Source organism: Carya illinoinensis, chromosome 7 (genome assembly GCF_018687715.1).
Source record: "Carya illinoinensis cultivar Pawnee chromosome 7, C.illinoinensisPawnee_v1, whole genome shotgun sequence".
Lineage (NCBI taxonomy): Eukaryota > Viridiplantae > Streptophyta > Magnoliopsida > Fagales > Juglandaceae > Carya > Carya illinoinensis.
Genome location: NC_056758.1, coordinates 518,173 through 533,219, shown reverse-complemented (window position 1 = coordinate 533,219; position 15,047 = coordinate 518,173). Strand labels below are relative to the sequence as shown.

Below are 15,047 nucleotides of genomic sequence, written 5' to 3'. Positions count from 1 at the left end.
AAAAAAATGTGGCACACTAGTCCCACATCAGTGTATGAGATCTTTTTGTATTTCTAGTAACTCTATTAATATAATACTACATACAGTTATAGAGTGAGCAAACGCTGCATAATCTTTTTGAAAAAAGTATGAGATTTATTATTAAAAAAATTATTATTTTTTTAATATGAATCTCATATTCATTTAATTTTTTTAAATAATTATATAATATTTATATACTGTCGATTGTAAATATTATTTTTTTTTATCTAAAATAGTAATATTATTTCATTGTTAAAATTCCTCGTACCACAAAGTCTCTACAGTAAAATGTCTACCATAACATCTATTATGGTTCTGAAAAAATAAAATTCTACATATTTAGACGCAATTAGTACACCTTATAAATAACCCGATTCGTATTATTATTATCATCAATCATTATTATCTTCGTCGTTCCGGCAAATGCGAGTACACGTGTCGAAAAGATAATAAACAGCAAAACCGATATAAGAAGTCCACGTGTCCGCTCCGTCGATCCTGAGCCAGCGAATTTGAGGAAGAAACACAAAAGGAAACACAATGTGAATAGAAGCTAGATTCAAGAGACTTGAGGACCCCCAATAGTGGAAGAGCACACGGATAGTTGACGTGGCTATAGATGTTTTGAAATCCCGCCCAAACCCGGACTTCAATTCCTTCGCGATTCAGTTTTAATTTTAGTTGTCTTTTTAATTTTTTTGGGGCACGTCCTCTTCCTTAGCCCTTATCTCTCTCTCGTAACAAAGCAAAAGCGTATCTCTCTCTTATTCTATCTGCGCCTCCTTGCTTATCTTCTCCTTCGAAAACCCTAGTACCTAAGGTAAGCCACCGACTCGGCCCGGCTCACATCGTTTTCCAACGTTTCTCCACCGGTTTGTGACATTTATCGTCGTTTTCGTGCAGAAATCGCCATGAAAGGTGGCAAGTCGAAGGCTGACACCGGAAAAACCGACAGCAGGTGAGTTTTCTACTTAATAATTTTGGACCGTGTATTGTCAAGATTTGTTTTGAATATTGCGATTCAGGTCTCATTTTTCTTGTACATTGGATCAATTTATTTTTTTAAAAATAACATTAACTATTTGCTCATTTTTCCTTTGGAATTTTTTGTTAGGCTGAAGAGTAAAGGTGCTGGAGCTGGCAAGAGACAATCGAAGAAAGCTGCAAAGGATCCAAACAAGCCGAAGAGGCCTGCGAGTGCCTTCTTCGTTTTCATGTATGAATTCTAAATCTTAAACCATATATTCACAGATCCGCAGTTTTCTCGTTTTTCGATTTTTCTTTTCTGTGTTTTCCGGATTCCTTATTTATGCGAAAAAAAATAATTTTCTTATGTTTGGAATGAATACATAAATAAAGGGAGGAGTTTCGGAAGCAATACGCAAAAGAGCATCCCAACAACAAAGCCGTTTCCGCGGTAAAACTAACCTCATTAACTCAGATCTACTCTTTTGTGGTTCTATTGTGCGCGGAGTTCGATTATCATTATTGTATATATATATATTTATCTATTTTTAAATGAACGATTACTAGGTCGGTAAGGCGGGAGGAGAAAAATGGAAATCGATGTCTGAATCCGTAAGTATTTTCATGACTGACTGGAAAGAATTAATAAAAATTGAGATTAAGCAGTAAATGCATCGCTTGACGGCATATCTCGAAATTTTTAGGAGAAAGCTCCCTTTGTAGCCAAGGCAGAGAAGAGGAAAACGGAGTACAACAAGAACATGCAGGCTTACAATAAGAAACTGGTACGTAGTTTTGTTGTCTCGTGTCAAATAAATTAATCGTTGTTTTGGTAATCTTTTGAGAGGTTTTGTAAAAATTGATTTGGATTTGGTTGCGATAGGCGGGAGGAGACGGAGCGGATGAGGAAGAGTCTGACAAGTCCAAGTCCGAAGTGAACGATGAGGAAGAAGGGGACGAAAGCGGCGAGGTATGTTCATTTTGAATTTGGAGCGAAAAAATTCTTAAATTATTCGATCTTTTTTTAAATGGAGTTTTTTTGTGTGTTTGTATGTATGTATATGTAGGAAGAAGAAGAGGATGAAGAATAAAGAAAAGCGCGGGTAGTTTGTCCATGATAAGATAGCTGCTTTTTATATTTTGAAATTTCGCGTAGGAGTAGATAGAGCGAAGAAGGGATTAGTTTCAGGATCTTCCTGAATCCCATATGGTTCTGTACCTAATCTTTTCGTTTCCAAGTATATCCTTTTAATTTCCTTGACTTAAATCTGTTTGCCTGACCTTTTTGGACCAATTGAAATATCTGTTTCAGGCGAAAAGTGAAACTTTTCAGTAATGGGATAAATTGCAAACTGGTTGGGGAGGAAATGTATTTTTGGCTGAGTCTCAACTGAATCTAAGCTTTCAAAGTCAATTAAACGAGGACCGTTGGATACACCATCCATTTGAAGAAGAGTAAATACATAATCTCCATCATTTTATAAACCAAAAGAATTCTTTACATGTACGTATGAATAGCACCATACCATACACACTTTGTTGCATGAAAGCCACAATTCACGCTATATGTGCTAAAGAATTGAATAAGCAGAAACATATTTAATAAGCTCAAAATGTTGTAATATAAGACGATTAGGTTCCACAGGGGGCCTTACGAGCTTCGTCTTTGCTGTTCATGCAGCACTTGTTCTGCCATAGAAGAGAATGACTTTGCTGTGTCTTGCATGTCTGTAGTTCTCATGTTGATTCCCTGCTCGATGGAGCAAAACATTCCATTTAAATTCAATAAATACTCGACAGCACTTCTCATCCTTATAGTTGTACCATGTTGGTATCAATTCGGAGATAAATACCACATTTTCAATCCCTGGAAAACTCGAACGTTTTTTGCATAAAAAAGATGACATAAACCCCTGGTTCCCGCAACTAAATTATGGAGTTACCTGCAACCTCTTGTAATTCTCGTGCAGTTTGCTTTCTGCCATTTTGGCTGCACTAGGTTCCTGCAGCAAAAGACAGAGAAATTACTCGTGCATTTTGGCGGTACATTGTTTCTGCAATGACAATATAATTTGAAGAAGCAAAACATTCCCTGACAATGATTTAAGTCAAAGAAATCGAAGTGTTTCAACCACGTTCATAAAAAAAATGCAATTAATTGCGCTTACACCAGACGAAGAAAACCCATATTTCTTCTTAATTTGATCAACAGCACCAGCCTTCTCTTCTGGTTGCTCTTCCTTGCTGGAACTCTTCTGGTTCTTGACTTTCATCTTGTTAAACTTTCCTGTAAAATTGAAACATTTTTTTCCGGTAAAATCTTCTAATCGCTGTCTTCAAACCATGAAGCTGACGCCCTCAAGACTGGACCCCTTTTGGCAATCTAAACATTTGCTCATACAAAAAATGATATATGGGTTTAAAAAAACATTGTTTCGAAGTCTCATTTAAACTTTGCGGCCTTAGCAGTAGAAAATTTTGGTTTCTAATGCTTAATTGCCAAGGATATAAAATGTCTACTGTCATTCAAAATGGTCTTAGTTTACATTTCCCTTGTAAGTTGAATCCATTTATAATGGTGTTTTTGGTATTAGGTAAATGATGTAAGCAAACGTCAATTCATTCCCCCTACAGTAAATGGATATTTGGAACACATATTGCTTAATGACAAAAGATGTCACAGATGCAAATGATGACAAACTTGGAAAGTATACCAATGGAGTTTAATTGCTGTGATACATCTTATAATTACCTTTAAAAGCCTGTAGCTTGCTTGCAAGTTTCTGCTTATTAGCTGCCAACATGTTCTGTTCTTTAGGTTTTTCTCCATGATCCTCAAGGTCGATGTCATCTTCACAAACAAACGACCACGTAGTTGGCAATCTCAAAGTCATTTTGGATTAGAAAAAATGATAAAATAATATCATTGCTGGCATAACTGTCTCAAGCATATAGAGTAGGGGCCTAGTAATGCAAATCTTACCTATATCTATGTCAATCTCATCCTCATCGACGGCCAGGTTATCTCCATCCCCGGTATCACTTAGAAAGTTAGCAGTTGAAAAGATGATTTCAAGATCTTCGATGCTTGCTCTAGTAACTGCTGTTTCCACTTCAGGTACATGCTTTGCTTTACTGCCTGTAATATCTTTAATGACAGAGCTAAATATACCCTGGCATGCCAATGTATAAAACTTTATATCCAGAACTTATAAGGTCACAGATGTATTTCAGAAATTATCAAATTACCAATGATCAATTGCCATCTACCTTTTTCCTTTCCTTGGAGGCGGTGGGCCGGCCAAGAAGCTCTTCTTGTGAAAGACTCAAATCTTTCCTGTAAATGTGGCTGACAGTGTCCATAAGCCTGGAATAATAGAAAGAAGTCAAGAAATACGCGTATAAATAGGAGCCTCAAATGCACTTTTTCATTGCTTTCTCTCTCACGTAGATTCTTAAAGAGAAGCTATGGATAAAGGAAGTCCTTCCCACTTGGGAATGTCTTTCTGAAAAACCATGACAGAAATCTCATATAAATAGATAAATTGCTTGTGGCATTTAAGAGGGGAGGGGAGGGGAGGAGAGATAAAAATAAATAACCGAAGTTATTTTGAAGTGCATCTATATACCTAAAGATTGTCCTCTGGAATAAAACTGAGACAACAAATAATTCCTGATCACCATTCACCTGAGCATAAAGAAATCCAAGTAATTGGTCTGAGCATTTTCAAGATTAATCCTTAGCAACTAATTTGAAACGAAATGGTAAGTCCATTCTGTTGGTACCATAATAAGTTCTCCTTGACATGAAGCACAAATTGAAATGTCAGGCAACGAATTTGGGCTTGACGGAGAATAACTGAAACCTCTCATTGAAGTCTCCTTTATCAGAGAGAGTTCTGGCAAGGATCTAAACTTCACCAAAAAAAAAAAAAAAAAGTTATATTAAAATGTATTAAATCCCAATTTCCATGAAAGATACACAAATGGACACTAGAGTAATTAAATGCTTTCAAATCACATATGCATTCATTTTAAACATCAAGACTAGCCCAAAAAAGCAAAGATACTTGCTTTTGCTAACTAGCCAGCAACCATGTACAATCTGCTTCTCAGAAAAATTTACTCAGAATATCTAATAAGATTAAATCTTCTTCCTATTTTCTTGATATGAAATCACTACAAGCAAAGAGCAAAACATGGCTAACAGTCATATATTCCATTGTAAATGGACCGTGCATCCCTTTCTTTTCTAGCATATGGAGCAGGAGTCTATATATCTTTCACTTTTTACAGTACACGTGGTATGGCAATTATGACTCTGTACTCATCTGATGTTTATTGACAAAAATTTGGGGCATAAAGATTAAGAAGATTATCCTCACCTTATTTGAATTTGTCCACTAGTAAAAAGGAGTATAAGCCCAGCATCAGAGACTGTGTAAAATGTTGAAGCCCAGCAACAAGAAGAGGTTTGAAACTTTTTCTTGTAGTGCACCTTCTTAACTCCCTGATACAAAGGAGAAGGGTATTGTCGGGTATCAGCTAATGTAGATCCCCAGTTGATTACTGCCTATATAAATAAAGCACAGGTTACCTGAATGACATGTGTTAAAGAATAGACATAAACAGCTTTCTCAGAACATATCAATAGTAACTGCTTTGGCATGGAATCCTCCAAGGCGTTTCCTTTACTAAGAGCTTGACCACTTGATATATTAGAGCTTTGAGCTAAGATATCCTGCCTATCTGTGAAACGATAAAAGACAATTCTTTCAATCGGATTGTTCAATGTCCTGAGTATAATAACTGAACATCAAAGAGGTAGTACTTAAGGTCACCACTGTGTGACAGTATCATTTATTGACCATCCTGTCAAGTAGAAACCTGAAGCCAGTTGCACTTACCCAAGATCTGCATGAACAGAGCTTTAGAAGGTTTCTTAGGATGAACACTGGCAGTGCTCAGTGTATTTCCAGTATCACTATCAAGTGCCAAGACAGATGAGTCCTTTGTTGCAACAACCAAAACTTTCTTCTCAAAACTGTGTAAACTGCAGGTTTGGTATTGGAGAGAGATAACACCAGCACTAATTTCACTTGCAATATGGTTTTGATATAATAAAGTGGATGCTTCTATATCAATTACTGAAACCTGTATGAAAAATGAGTAGACAGAAGTAAATTTATGAGACAGTAACATAAAACCTGATGATGGACAGCCTACTAGGAAAACTGGAATACTAGCTCAACTCTATAAATATAAAACTATTTAAGAAGTGTTAAATTAAATACAACTAAGCCTCCAGCAGAAAAGTATTATTATACAGTGAAAACTAAATATAGATATCAGTGTCAGCTGTTTAATTATACAATGTCCCACACCCTAGTTAGTGCTCCCGACTCAAGATAGAAAAAAGCAGGGCTTTTACCTCCCACTAATTGATTTTTAGCCTTTAGTTGAAGCTAATTAAGATGATCAAAGCCTTGTATGCTAATAACATGGTACTTATAAAGTCCACACTTAACCTAGCTATTTCCTATCAAAACTTGTTCTTGAAACATACTGTCATCATTCAAGATCAACCATATTAAGGTTGAACTCAAGATCTTTCCCATCCCCCAGCCACACACTATACCACCCAAGTGAAGGTCTAGGGGCCTTTCAAGAATTCTATTAATTATACTTAGATACAAATGTAAATAACAATTCATTAGCCATAAAATAGAAGGGAAGAGCTAGGAAAATAAAAGTGAATTTACAAATCCTTGATCAGACCCAACAGCAAGATGTCTTGAACTGTGGCTCATGTTCATAGAAAGCACCGAGCCATTAATCTTTATAAGTTTAACACTCTGGATGATGTGATTGTTTCCTTTCTTTGTACTTCCTGCCAAGGAAAGTTAAAAAAGCAATCATTGCCTTCGGACTAATATGTGAAGCAACAAAACTTAGAATTAAAGGCAACAAATTTAACTTCGTAGTTGAACCATGCAATTAATAATACCTGAGAACGACATGAAACTGTTTTCTGCGGCATATGGCTCAGGTTTAAATTTAAAGATGCGGACCTGAGGATCGTATATATAGTATAAATACCAAAAATCTCCTAAACACCGAAAAACTGATTATAATTCAGAAATTGACATGGCAGAGACAATTCACCATTCCACTCTGATCTCCAGAAACAAGGAGCCGAGACTTGCCATCAAAATACAATGCTGTCAGTGCTATACCACTTAATGAAAAATCATCCTCACTCTGCATTAAAAAGAAATACGTACAATAAACACAGCAGAAAAACTTATATCCATTACCTTGAAACAATCTCGCAAAGCAATTAAGAAATTTACTGCCTTAAATATCCTTCTTGGTTGCATTCTAAAATCCCAAATGAGAAACAAGGACATGTTCATTAAGACGTCCCTTTTTTGGTACAAGTAACATGCCTATTATGTCAGAAGTAAAAGAGGTTCAAATTTAACTTCAAGTAGAAACTATTGGGTCATTATTCATTGTGCAAAGCCTATTCATCTCTTCATCCTCTAAATCTCCTCTTTCACGACTCTATAGCTTATAAACAAAAAAAATCATTGTAGAAAGTATGTTCTAGCTAGAGTGAGAAGTTTAAGCAGTAGTCATCGAGTCAGCGGTAGGAACAATGCTAGTAGGACTAATAAAAACAATGTTAACAGAGGAATAATTGTTCCTACTGATGTAAATCACATAAGCAACTAATTTAGAACTTACCTGTTGCTTCAACGATAAAATTGGGAGAAGAAAGGGACATGATACATCCCAGAAATTCATAGCGCCATCGCTATGTCCAGTAATGTACAAGTTTTTAACTTTGGAAAATCCACTGAAATGGGCTGAATGAAAGGGACCTCCATCTTTCTGTTTTGTCTCGGAGGGGAGAAGTGGTGGAATATTTCTTGCCATTTGAACATAATCCTAAAATGATCAGAGATATCAGAATACTAGATCACCAAACTATTAAGAACAACCATATAAAATAAGTAAAATAATGCATTGAGTCTATCTCTACCTCATCTGCAGGACTAAGCAAACAGGTGTCATCTGTAATAAGTTTTGCTATTGTGATGCTTGAATCGGCAAATGGCATCTTCAATTTGACCTCTTTTGGAAGTGAGGGTGGGGACCTAGATTGACATTGTAAAAGATATTTTTCTATTAAACAATCATCATAGGCATAAACATGTCCTGATTTTCCAAGCAAGAGGAAAGAATCTTGTTTATGCTTGCTTTGCTCACTGCTTGAAACGATCTCCATGTCAATACAAGGCTCCGACAAATGAAGTCCCAGCTTAATCGTGCGAGATTCACTATGCTCATTCAACAAGACAACCTGCCATGTCATAATGAATTTGTTTACAATTTCATCCGAAATCATGACTATATGCAAAAACCCAATGAACATTGCAGAGTTATGATCAACATTTAATCTTGATCCAAACAAACCCAAAAAAGGGGGAAGGTAAGCTGATGTTTGCAAATAAGAAAGTTCTTCTGCTCACTGTGATATACTTGCTTGGATGGGCTTGTTTGAAAATTTCTATACAATGTGATTTTGATTGTGTTATATGTTACAAGCTACCTCATCCGACTCATACTATTACAACAAGACCAATGGACTCAAAGACTGACAGCTTTCAAAATGACCATCTAGTCCATCTGAATGCTGAATAATTCTGCACTATATCTCATGAATAGGGCATTCTCATGTAAATGAAAAAAAGCTATTATTGAGAGACTGAACTAACACATATGATAAATCACCAACGAACATGTCAAGAAATGAACATATTAGTTTCACTGGTGTACAATAGTATTGCTAGGATACCTGCAACGAGTTTGTTGATGCAGAGTTAATGGCACCCATAACATAAAGTCGACTTGCTTTCCCATCTGCATAAGCCCATTTTAATGATGCTATAGGAATTTTGTCCATCTTATAACCTAGATTCAGTTTACATATAGGGCCATTTTGAGAACCCTGGTTTGATGCTAATTCAGTATTTGCAGTAGAAGGAATACTCCAGATGAAAATCTCTCCGTTGCTGTACCCAACAACAACTTTACTTCCAAAAGGGCATGCCCAGCATGCAGAGGTCACTTTCTTTGCTTCTTGATATAGTGACTGCAACATATTTCCACCTGTGGTGAAAATGGATTTACTTTCTTGAATTTCCCATAATGTAATTACACCATCCCTAAATATTATAAGAACCCTGCATTTAAACATAACAAATGAGGAAATTGAGGATTTTTATAGATAATGAAATAAGGTTAAAAAATTCCATCATTCAGAGTTTGAAAAAAAAAAAAAACACAAGGGCAGCGTGTTTGGTGAAACTACCTCTTACTTTCAGCCATTGGTTGAGGTAAAATATGCAGCACAGCAGTATCACCAGATCCTTCAGTTGGATCACCTACACAAGATCATTGAGCACGTTAGATATTACAACAAGAAGCATTGTGTGAAAAAGATCTTGAGAAGAGAAATGATTCGCAGAAAAGGCAAAGAAATTGATCAGACGATTGCAACAAAGGTCAAGTACATATTAGCCTGTGCTTTACAAAGTTGTAGGTTATTATTCTAATTAATTCGATCCCTCACTGGCTCTCCATGGCTCTTCATTGGTAAGTCTTTGATAACAAGATCTCCCCATCAAGGAAAACCATGGTAAGCAAGAAAACTCATGGACAAATCATTCGAAATACAGAGTCAAAGCAACATAGTTTTATAAAACAGAAGAACTTTGAAAACAAAAAATTGGACGGGAATGTATCTCACCATGTGAAGCTGAGAGAGGTATAGTGTATTTCATCTTTTCTATAAGAAATGGTTCTTCATGAAGCTTCAAAACCGAAATATTACCACCAGAATCTCCAGCGTACCTGCCAACAAATATTACCACACTCATAATTTAGTTGAAGGTGGTGCACGAATCCCAGTTTGAAAGGCTATAACACTTACATGTAAAGACTATGCCGCATTACTGTGAAGGAGGTAATATCTTCCTTAAAAACGTGCACGTGAGATAACAGCTTCTTGTCTATGTCCCAAACCTAAGTTATAATTTGGTTTGCAAGTCAATTCCCAGAAATCATAGACCGGGAGTAGATTTTGTTCTTATGAAAGCGTAACAACAATGACAGACCCTCCCATCAAACAGAGAAAACCGGCCGAACTCTAAAAATCAGCAACTAGTCTAGTGGAATATACTTGCCTCGAGGAGATTCTTGAAAGTCACGTTTAAAAGGATGCCTTTGTTCTCCACGAACTGAAATAAATGCCATTACTGATATTAGATAAATAATCAAGATAGATTTTTTTAGACATCAAGAAGAAGCAGTACACATCATGGCAGAACAAGAACACCAGACCTGTAAAAATTTGCTTGGTACCATCTCCTCTGATTCGAGTAAAGCTTGAGTGTTATCTCTTCCAAATAATTTAGTTCGGCCATCCCTGAGAAGGGAAGAGAAGGGTGAAAAATAAAAAGTTTCGAATCAATAACACTTCCACATTTTGATGAAACATAAAAAATATATTTATATATATTTTCAAAGTTCATACAGTCCATAATGGACAAATTCAAAGGATTGAGAGTTCTATCTATAAAAAAATGAATGTTCTATATTTGATATTACATCAAATGTTTCTGAAGTTGATTGCAAATAGTGTTAATACGGAGGTTTCTCTTGCGCAAGTCTTGTCTACATGAGCTATGCCTATTGTTTTCCTCAAGAAAACATTCATTTCTTACAAAAAAGAAACCGATGTTCCTTAAAAGTTGGGAAGGGAAAGGAAAAAATTAACATAGGAGCAGAAGAAAGGAAAAGTAGCAACTTACATTGTAGAAATTGCAAGTATCTTTTGAATGGAGTCATAAGCGAACATGGTAGACCCCGATGGGATCCCATAATGGAACACTACTCGTGGGTCAACCTCACTCGATTTCAAGCCATCTGAATTTCCTCCAGGCTGCAACCCAAAATAGGAATTTACACATGTTACTCTAGCATTGAGTTCGACCGGTACAGTCTTGTGCTTCTAACTATTAGGCCCGGTTTGGATGGCCAACACAGGTGGAATTTTTATCTCATCTGTACAGTGCACTAATTTTTTTTATCCAAATATATTATATTTCATCTTTAAATTTTAAAAATATCTTTTTAAATAAACAATATAATCTAACATGAACAGTATATAATCAGTATAATCTAACATGAACAGTATATAAACAACAATGTATATTTTTTGGTGATTAACGTGAGTCTTTAAGGGTTTAGAAGATCTCCCTGAAAATTCGGACTATTATCAAACTCTAGCTTTTGTAGCGTAATTAGGACCTCCAATGAAACCAATATATGTATACATACATATATAAAATTGAAGAATGCCATTTGATGAGATTCATTGACCGTCCTCTACTACCAGTTCAAAGAAGACGCATGCGGGTAGGTAATAAATACTATTTGCCACCGCCCTTCACGTGGGCATGTTGACTGCTTAATTATTTATTTATAGCATTTAATACTTCAAATCTTCTTCGGACAATATTTTACCGATGCCCAATCATCAATTGGCACCTCGTCAAGTTTACACTGCTCTCTCTCTCTCCATCGAAACATTCTTCAATGACAATCACTACTTTCTGAATACACCACAACCTATATTAATAATAATAATTATTATTGATTAAGTTTTTCCCATTTCTCTTTCTTACCAAAACTTCTGATCTATTTGCTTTTATTTTGTGTGACTTGTCTCTTGAGGATAAGAAGCTGTTTTTTACTTTTGCCTTCCACTCAATAATAAGTATTGACATCTAGGCAAACTGGACAGCTAGCTAAGTGGATGGGGCGATGTGTCGTGTGTTTTAAAACCTATTTTAAAGGCTTTTTTAGAGGGGATGATACTCGAAATGACGCAAGGTTTTAGGTTAAAATAACGTTATAACATAAAATATTTAGTTTTCTCTGTCCATGTTAGAAAAAAAAAAAAAAAAATCTTTAAAAATAGAGAAACATGGATAAGGCAGAGAGTAAAGGCAAAATAAAAGTCTTCTATTTTTGAAAATTGAAAGAAACAAATTACTCCGTACGTACATGTTCTTGGTTGGATGCCATACGTCATTTATAACATAATAAATGCATGATGAAACGGATTACTCCATTAATTATTGCCATAAAAACATCAATGGTATATCGGAAAAGCGACTCAAGATTGTCATGATCCAACAGAAAATATAAATGCAGACAGAGACGACTCGATTATCGTTTTGATCGGAGTTTCTCTGTACCTTTACCCCCAAAGTTAAAGACATTCGGCAAAAAGAAAGAAGCACCTTTTCATCGTTAATGCAAAATTCACCACACATCACACTGTAAGATCTGAACTCAACTTACAAGAGAAAATATGTATAGGAAGTCGGGACGATCGGAGTTACCATTTTATATTATTCACAAATAGATTGAAAACTGGGAAGCAAGATCGGTGACATACATTAATGTATTAAACTAAGCGTGGTTTGCAGAACCAAGCGGGACAATATTACTCAATGTATTAAACTAAGGATGGTTTTCTTTTTGACATAAATTCACGAGTAGAAGTACAGGTACTGGAGAAAAAGCGAAAACAAACAAGAACAGTGAACACTTTGGCTTGGAAAAGAAAAGAAAAGAAACCATCCTTAAGAAAAGTCAGTGATCCAGATAGAGAAGGACCATCTAGATCCTCAAGAAAAAAGGTAAAAATCAGAGGAGAAATCAGAGGAAGTGAGATCAAGCAAAGAATCGCAGAGAAGATGATCGATCACTAACCTTCTTTGCAGCCTTCTCGACAAACTTCTTGACAAACATTGGATGATGATCTGAGAATAAACAGCCAGATGAAATTCAAAGTGCCCAAGAACGACGGATACAACGAATAGAAAGAAACGCGAAGCCAAACTGTGAAGAAACCGAAGAGAGTTGAAGCTAGCAGTTGATTGCAGTTTGCTGTCTTTTGAGTATTCTTTATTTATAATGAGTTGAAACGAGGGATAAGTGACAACAGATAGAGCGGTTTTTTTTTTTTTTTAATAGACCCAAAAGAGAAAAAAAAAAAAAAAAACGGATGATCAGGATGAGAGAGGTTTGTCCACGTGGAGGTTGATTAGATGGTCGGAAACATTGCTGTTTAGGATCAATTTCGACCGTTTTACATGGTATCCAATTCTTAATTAAGCCCAAAGGAGAAACAAAAGCCGAAGGCATTAAAAGCTTGTGAGTGACAATCATAAGCAAAGATGCATATATGTGGTCGAATCAAACAATGTCACCTTTCTCGGACGAGTACGACAACAACACGTGGCAAAACTAATGCCGGTGGTTGGTACGTTGGTGAGGTACGTGGCATAAGTGAAAGGGGCTTGCGTGCTTGATATTGCCATGTCAAATCTTTTGGTTACGCCTTTTTTCGTAGATTTGTTTTAATAATAATAAAGATTTCACCATAAAAATAAATAAATAAATAAATAAATAAAGATTTCTCCTCTTATTTGGAATGAATTTAACTGCTCTTTATTTCATCTGAAAATCGAAGGATTTTGGTTATCTTCCTTTGATTAAAAAAAAGGTATATTATCGTATCAGTTCACAATTTCTCTTACAGAAATGTTATTGTCAATGAAAGTTGGGTCCCAACAATTTTTTTTTTTAATTTTTTTACTTGTCCGAGCCGTCTCGTGCTACATCCTTCTTGAAGTGCCAATTGCAGCAGTAAATAAGGATTGATACGCAAAGTCATTGCCTTTCTTCACTAAAATCATCCCTTTCCCTTTTAAGCTCAAAATTCATTGATAAGGTGGATAGCTTTCGGCAGTGCATGGATTACAGTAATAATGCGTAATGTCAGTAGAATGGCCATAGGCCCCCAACTTTGATGCAGAATCCCATACAGATCCAACCCAGATCCCAAAGTGAGGTTGATAATTGGCCCATTAGAATCCCTGGGAAGACTCCCTAAGCCCGAAATGAAAGCCATCACTAGAAAGAGGCCAGTCTGGGTCTAGGCAGACTTATAATAGATAGAAAGACAGCAGCGCCGCCCCACAACCCCCACACCCCCCAACAATAACATAACATTAGAAACTGCTAATAAATTGTTGAAAAAAAGGTGGTGGGAGGGGACGACAGTGGGGGGGCCAATAATAATAATAGAGGAAACATTAGCAACAAAGAGCTGTCCAGTTGTGATAGCGCCTCGTTGTCGTGGGTAAATACATTGGTCCCCCGTACGGTTTGGCGCCGGGGTCCTAATAATGCACTCCCACCCTCATTCACGTCTTCCCCCCATCTCTCCTTTCCGCTTACCAATTGAATAATTCCTAAATTTATATTGATATCTTATCAAAACAAAACAACTTATACAATACGTTTAAAGAGGAGGAAAGGAATAGCAGCACATGAGTCCATGACAAACGCTCTGAGAGTCGTTTGAAAAGGGTCACTTTACAACCTAATTACCCTACCACGCACAGAACATCATCATCTTCCTTGTATTATGAGATAGGCTTCTTTTTATTTCATTTTTCTCCCTTTTTATTGAGAACCACGCTTTATAAAATCACATATCTTCGGGCATCCGGCCATCTTTATTATTCTTTTACGAGAAAGTATATTGGTTTTTTAAGTAAACTTTGATCTTAATTTGTGTACTTTGGGTCTTCTATTAAAATTAGGAACATGACTGGTTTATGTTTTGGGTCCTCCTCCTTCAAAGGTAAAAGACTACCTATATATTATTGTCGCCTATTTTAATATTTTGAATACGCTTCTTTTGCTTTTTCTTATGATAATAAAGGAGTTTAAGGTAGTTCAAATACATTTATGTCCGTCCTAGGACTGGATCGGAGGAGGGACTCGGTAGGCATGCTATCAACAATAAGTGAAATTAATGCAGCCGGCCACTTAGCTAGGTTGTTCGTGCATATATAAGTAGAAAACTTATCATGACAATTGTTGCAATGGTGAAAATCGGCACAGCA

General features: G+C 36.1%; 2 protein-coding genes across 4 annotated transcripts; one reads left to right on the top strand and one right to left on the bottom strand.

Annotated features, from left to right (window-relative positions):
• Positions 1-678: 678 nt before the first annotated feature.
• LOC122315787 (HMG1/2-like protein) lies at positions 679-2,355 on the top strand. Its single transcript, XM_043131944.1, has 8 exons — positions 679-841; positions 925-979; positions 1,136-1,237; positions 1,381-1,438; positions 1,555-1,599; positions 1,692-1,772; positions 1,871-1,957; positions 2,055-2,355. The coding sequence occupies exons 2-8, from the start codon at positions 933-935 to the stop codon at positions 2,076-2,078; spliced, it is 444 nt and encodes a 147-aa protein (XP_042987878.1). The 5' UTR covers positions 679-841; positions 925-932; the 3' UTR covers positions 2,079-2,355.
• Positions 2,356-2,447: 92 nt separating this feature from the next.
• On the bottom strand, positions 2,448-13,053 carry LOC122315786. 3 transcript variants are annotated; one of them, XM_043131941.1, is made up of 24 exons: positions 12,841-13,051; positions 10,869-10,999; positions 10,399-10,483; positions 10,242-10,295; positions 9,989-10,080; positions 9,806-9,909; positions 9,368-9,440; positions 8,852-9,239; positions 8,036-8,356; positions 7,738-7,941; positions 7,153-7,248; positions 6,995-7,058; positions 6,750-6,877; positions 5,895-6,141; positions 5,585-5,736; positions 5,373-5,497; positions 4,774-4,897; positions 4,617-4,675; positions 4,258-4,354; positions 3,971-4,160; positions 3,740-3,838; positions 3,156-3,274; positions 2,931-2,990; positions 2,448-2,737 (listed from the first exon to the last, which is right to left on the bottom strand). In XM_043131941.1, exons 1-24 carry the CDS (start codon positions 12,877-12,879, stop codon positions 2,639-2,641), a joined length of 3,150 nt encoding a protein of 1,049 aa, XP_042987875.1. In that variant the 5' UTR covers positions 12,880-13,051; the 3' UTR covers positions 2,448-2,638. The 3 variants fall into 3 exon arrangements, 2 of the variants coding, with proteins under 2 accessions (XP_042987875.1, XP_042987876.1); XR_006244114.1 differs by lacking the exon at positions 2,448-2,737 and having other exon boundaries at positions 3,740-3,870; positions 12,841-13,053; XM_043131942.1 differs by lacking the exons at positions 9,989-10,080; positions 10,869-10,999; positions 12,841-13,051 and having other exon boundaries at positions 10,399-10,479.
• Between the last annotated feature and the right edge of the window lie 1,994 nt (positions 13,054-15,047).

Bases quoted from the DNA above. Each gene is read 5' to 3' on its own strand.
- LOC122315787 (XM_043131944.1), top strand. From the start codon at position 933: ATGAAAGGTGGCAAGTCGAAGGCTGACACCGGAAAAACCGACAGCAG. The intron at 980-1,135 runs GTGAGTTTTCTA...ATTTTTTGTTAG, and splicing joins ACCGGAAAAACCGACAGCAG to GCTGAAGAGTAAAGGTGCTG. The intron at 1,773-1,870 runs GTACGTAGTTTT...TGGTTGCGATAG, and splicing joins AGGCTTACAATAAGAAACTG to GCGGGAGGAGACGGAGCGGA.
- LOC122315786 (XM_043131941.1), bottom strand. From the start codon at position 12,879: ATGTTTGTCAAGAAGTTTGTCGAGAAGGCTGCAAAGAAG. The intron at 10,296-10,398 runs GTCTGGTGTTCT...CATTTATTTCAG, and splicing joins TACCAAGCAAATTTTTACAG to TTCGTGGAGAACAAAGGCAT. The intron at 2,991-3,155 runs GTAAGCGCAATT...CTTTTGCTGCAG, and splicing joins ATGGGTTTTCTTCGTCTGGT to GAACCTAGTGCAGCCAAAAT.